At 41.2% G+C, this 6,000-nt stretch overlaps 1 protein-coding gene across 1 annotated transcript in view; it reads right to left on the minus strand.

Moving 5' to 3' along the window:
• si (sucrase-isomaltase) overlaps positions 1–1,726 on the minus strand; it is a 75,933-nt gene extending 74,207 nt beyond the window's left edge. The window contains exons 1-2 of the mRNA XM_085795328.1: positions 1,625–1,726; positions 4–127 (exon numbers count right to left, since the gene is read on the minus strand). Coding sequence (XP_085651454.1) covers positions 4–127 — 124 coding nt within the window. The 5' untranslated portion in view covers positions 1,625–1,726. The remainder of the gene's footprint in view (positions 1–3; positions 128–1,624) is intronic.
• Between the last annotated feature and the right edge of the window lie 4,274 nt (positions 1,727–6,000).

Genomic DNA, 6,000 nt, shown 5'->3' on the forward strand with positions numbered 1-6,000 from the left:
TACCCTCTTTAATGAGTCCAGGTTCTCCAGTGGCAAACAGGATTATAAAAGCGATGGCTGCCACAGACATCAGCGCGAACATGACCATGAGGGCCACCTCCAAACCCGAGAACCTCCTTTTCCCCATCTAACACACACAAACAAGCGCACACGTACACAGAAACACACAAAGTGATTACAAGGGCCAACATCATTAACACCCATTAATGACACAAAGTTTACTAAAGGCAAGGTCTCAGAGGTCTCAAAACCTTCCCAGCTTAATGAGGCCCATTGGCAGGACACACATACACACTCTCACACGCATGCACAAAAGACTCAAAATGGAGGAAACGCAGATCTGACACACACACACACACAAACTCCTTTTTCCTTGCAGTAACCTTGGACTGCGGAAAGCTTTCTGAAGTTGAGAGAAGGTACTAACCTGAGTAAACAAAGACAAAGGAGGAAGGGAACAAAACTTTGAAAAAGAGAAAACAGAGAGTCTAGAGAACTGTTTGACAAGCCAGATGTAGTATATGCAAAGGCACCCATCATATCATTCAAGCAATTAGGCTTCACTCCAATGTACTCTTGGAGACAAAAACAAGGTGAATGTCTGTATGAGTGTGTGTGTAGGGGGGGGTTGTGTCTATTTGGGTGAATGAGGAGCTTATAGCCATTGTGTTTAATGTGCTGTGAAGAGCAAGCGAGGGCAGAGAAAGAGAGACAGAGAGCCAAACCTGTGCATGCCCCCATGTGTGTTTGCAATCAGCTGCACATCATAGAGAAACGCGGAAAAGCGCCTGTGAACATGCAATACTATAACACCAAGACAATAACACTGAGAAAGACATGCAGCCATTCACACAGCTCAAACCCTTCAGCCTCTCTCTTCTTCCATGTCGCTTATGTGTTAAGTGCCTAAAAATAGCTTTCACTCCTGCCACCGTATCATTTTACTTTGACTGCTCACTTTGAGACGTATCCATAAAAGTTCATGTCAGCCCAAGAGGCGGTTTGTCACCTGTTAATTTTGTTAAGGACTAGCATTAAAAAGTCCAGATCTGTGCAGTGTACAGCTGGGGGAAGAAAAACAAATCTATCTCTGAAACAGTATTCAAAGTCCTCCATAGACATCTGTTCCCCTGGGCTGCATTGCAATTTACAGTAGATTATTTACTCTACTGGCAAAGAGCTACACATAACCAACATTATCATTAACAAACTTGGTCCCAGTCTGTCCACAGTAATGTGGATAGAACTGCATAATTCAAACATCTGCGAGCTACAAAAAGCTGAAAATAGAATAAATAATACAATGGCAGTAAACCCCCATTTCTTGCCAGTCTAACTATAACGAGAGAGGGATTTTTAAAGTGATAGTATTTGTGTATTCATCATTGTCATATGTTGATGTTGTACTTATTAAAAATGAATCCCACCAGCATCTCAGTAATAATCTGTCATCCAGCATTACATTGTAAATCATGGACTAGCATCAACACTTACTATAATCTTTCTTTCTTTTTTTTTTACACAGACAGTGTTTACTCACTACACAGTATAATATGTGCAATATAAGATAAAGATAATTCGTTTTTGGGCTCAACATCTTGACAGCAGGCGGCTGCAATCTTACCTCGGCTCTCTCCAATGTTCAGGGCAAAGTGCTTCCTAGTTCAAGTGAGATAGCACCTTCTAATCCACAGGATGTATTGTGGTCCTCGGAGCTCCCCACTCCTTTACTGTTGAAGTGCGTGCGTGTTTTTTAAAGTCTCACCGCGCAGACCCCAAAGCCATAAAACGTTGGATAATCATACACGCAGTGTGAGAAAACAACTACAGCCTATCAGCTTGTTACAATCAATCCTGCTATCATGTTTTTTTCGACACCACTTATGACTGTGTGCGTGTGCGCACTTGTGTGTTTATAATTTACCAAGAGATTACTGTGTATTTTTGTTTTATGTAAGCTGTGACTCAGCAAGAGCAATCTATATCCCACTGTGACAACATTGCCACTTCTCAGTCATTGACACACGCATGCACACATAGCCTTTGGGATGATCTGCCAAACAATTAATATGCAGCTAATGTGAGCCACTGACTATCTTAGCTTGGCTAAATTGGACAATAGTTCAACTCATTTTGATTTATAAAACACCATATTATTTTGGGATTTTGTATGGATTACAAAAAAACATTTTTCTCACAACCTTTGGATAGACACATTTCCATCTGCCAATTTGTTTCCAGCTACGTATTTACTTTACATGTTTACCACTTATTGAGTGGTATTAATTTTTTTGGGTATGCATATAATGTCTAAACATGTAGGAACAGGAGATCCTCTTTAGTCCACGGCCACTGGCTGTGCATCCTTCCTCCATGTTAGTCTAATAACAAATAGCTGCTGCGTGGCAAAAGCTAATGGGGATCTAAATAAACTAAACTAAACTAAAGTCTGTTGCTTTAGCTCATCAGATTGGGAAGAATGGCAAAGTGAGGGTTAAAATTGTGTGCAGTTTCTATGGCTGGACATGCGTCCAAGCCAATGCTCTCTGTAGGTTGGTGATGGCTTCCATCCATGTCATCCCAATAAACAGAATGGAGAGGATCAACTGAATGAGCTATTCACTAGAGACGCAATCATCTCTTCTTCCAACACAGCGCTTGATTGCCATGGACTATAGTATCGAAGAAGCAGAGATGGGCTCTGGATGAGTGTATGTGAGTGGGTTCGTGTTGGTGAGACGATGAAAGAGAGTGGAGGGGTTTGCGTAACTGTCTCCATAATTCAGCTAAAAGAGCATATGTGCACTAATGACATGAGAACATCTTGGGGTTTGCGTCTCCATGCATGGAGATAGGCATTGCTGCCGTTATTGTTTCTTTTGTTTTTTTCCTGATCATTCTGCTCACTCCTCAGTCTTTCTCTCCTTACAAATCCAATTCCACTCTGCCACTGCCAATTTCAGTTGCTCTCCCTCTAGAATGCAGCGCCAGCCGATTTCAATAGAACAAACTGAAATTGGCAATTCACTCCCCTGTATCGATCCAGTCACTTTAAAACGAGGCACTCCACATTGAGAGCTGCCAACCAACCAAGTTTATATATGTGTGTTCATGCGTGTGCGTTTGGAATGCTGGTCAAGGCCCCTTGTCCATACCCTGATGCACACCGAGGACCAGTATCTGGATTGTCGATCTAAATCCAGATCTGACCAAACCAATAAATTCAACAGCATATGAATACGGTTGTACTTCTAAAAGGCTGCTATCAGACATCTAATATTCCTCTACTTGTTTAAAGTGAGAGCACACGGGTCTTTTTTTTTTCTTTTTAAAATGTGTTTTATCACTTTTGCAATGTTTTATCATCCAAATTTGTCATTTTGTAACTGTGTTCCGGAACCACAATAAAACATTGTCAAGGTCTCAGTATAATAAATGTTTTAGTGCTGATTCTAATCTGACATTGGCTCTCTGACAATGTAGCTCTCTATCTCTCAACATATTATGATGAACTAATCACCGTTGGCTGCCCTGGCTTGTCTGCCAAGTATCAGTGCACTTTTTATAATAATCATTTCTATGCACAAATGAGTAATTCTTAGTCTTGAACTGCAAAATAAATGCGTATAAATCACTTAATACGTTTCTTCAAATGAATACTGTCAAGTTGTTGGAGCGGTAACTGAAGGTAAAGGTTGGTTTGGCTACAATCACACATATAGTTTCCAGTTTGCTGTCAGCCATGTTTTAATCCAGAGGTCCCCTGAAACCACTGATTTCTGTTCCCATAATATTCTCAACATATTGCCTACGATTTTAATTGTATCTCACTCCAGTGCTCCTTGTTTGCTCTGGGCTTGCTAAATGTTGCAGTGTGATACACTGAAAGATGACAAGGTGTGGACGATGTAGCTGTTACCTGCTGGGGTCGATTGTGTTTGCAGCTGTTGTCCAGAACTTCACCTCCTCACCAGAAGGCTTCCACTTGACTGATGTAAATCCATCTGTAGAATACTGTGCCTGAAGAAAGACTGCAAAATGTCCAGCCCATTTTCTCATAGTTCTTGCCAGTCACTGTTTCTTTTATTAAACTCTCCCATGTGCAGGCGCCATTGCTCAAAGACCTTGTGGCAGTGCTGGGCATTATGCATTTCACGATGCCAGGTAACAGCAGTGTGCTCAGTCTATACGGTGGTCTATCTATGTAACCACACTGTGTGCATCTCTGATTTACCACGAGCACATTTGCTCAGCAACACAAAATGTCATTGTGGAACACTAACCACATCCTTCACGTCTGCTCAGTGTATTTACAACTAACTTCACCCCAGTGACAAAGAGTCTCTTTCAAGGAATTTTGCAGTTTAGCAGATTGTTTCTTTTTTTAAACGTAGGTCTGCCTCTCTAACAAGCATCTATGTTCTCTTGTTACCTTAGTGGGGAGATTTAATTACAGTTCACTCAAACATGCTACTCAACACTCAATATGGCACCACCACTAATTAACCCGGTGTCCTGGGCTTTTGTATGTGAAAATGAAAACCTGTTACTGGCGTGTTGTTAGGCTTGTAAAAGAGAGTGTATGTAAAATCTAGCGGAAACCTTTCACAACACAGTTTCTCAATGTTTGTCCCCTTAGTGCTCAAATCAACATGATGAATTAGAATGTGTATTAAAGCAGAAGTAAGCGATCCGGTCGTTTTCGCTAATGCTGCGTTGCAGGCAGGCTTTTGAAATCGTAAATTACAGCTTCAAGTCACAACTTACGACTTTGTAGCGTTCCAGGCAATCCACTCGTGTTTTTCCGACCTGTTTTACCTGTGAAAAGTGCACTATAACGGCCACTCGTAACTTCCGACCCGTGAACTCGTACCAGATCAAACTGGTACAACTTCACAGTTCGGAAAAACAGGAGTTACGAGTTGCCTTGAACGCACCATAATAGTCCTCGTCCCTACGTCTCCACATGCACGGCGTCCCTTGGCTGCACACACAGCCCTGCATGCCGTTCTCTCTCCTCATTGGATAAAAACTGTAGGATACGATAAATGTTTTCTCCTCGGCTCAGAGCAGAGCAGAGTGACAGACAGACCCGTGTTTCGGTCCAAACACTCTATGTAAGTGATTGCTGTCGGAAGATATAACTATTTAAGACTTATATTAACACAAATATATCACTTACTTCTGCTTTAATCATTATCATCATTATTTGGTCTATATTTAGCAAAGTCAGTGTCCTTTGAATCATATCTCTCTATCGGTCACAGTGCTATGTCTCTTTACATCACTTGGTGAATCAGCAATGTAGGTGAATGTTCATAGACACACACACACGCTCTCACGTGACAATGACTAGCAGCTAAAAGTAAATACAGCATACATACAGTTTACAAATATGGCTTCTGCTGATGATGTTGCTTTAGCACCATCTTCTATTTCTGGTAATGTGCAGTAATCCCAATATTGCATAAATTATTGTAGACTGTGTGCAAAGGTCTCCAACAAGCTGTAGTTCACTGTCAAAAAAAAAAGTTATGGACGTTTTGGTCTAAGCAAACTCAGCTGGATTGATCCATGGTGGCAAATGGCCAACACATCTAGTGAAATACAGCATACTGCTCAATTTGGAGAGTATTAATGAAATGTAAAATCTAAAATAGGTCCGAACCATATAGCAGAAATATTTAGAAATAATAAATGATGTGATTAGGGCTGCTAATTTGTGCTTTTATTGGCGTTTGATCAACATTAAAGTGTGTTGGGTCTCTTACTGCATCAACATTTACCCACACTGTGTTGTATTATAGCTTTGGGATGGCAGAGGGATAACCCCTTCCTGGCATAATCAAACTTCTGCCACAGGATTAGTTTAGTGGAGGAAAAATGATTATGTCTGCTCTCTGCCTCACAGAAATCTAGCTCAGGAAATGGCAACATGGCAATGAAGTGTCCATGTTGATACAGTCAGTGACAGAGTCACCCAGCAGTTATCCTGCAGTC

The sequence above is a fragment of the Trachurus japonicus genome, chromosome 13 (genome assembly GCF_045865225.1).
Source record: "Trachurus japonicus isolate A0001 chromosome 13, Traja_1.0".
NCBI lineage: Eukaryota > Metazoa > Chordata > Actinopteri > Carangiformes > Carangidae > Trachurus > Trachurus japonicus.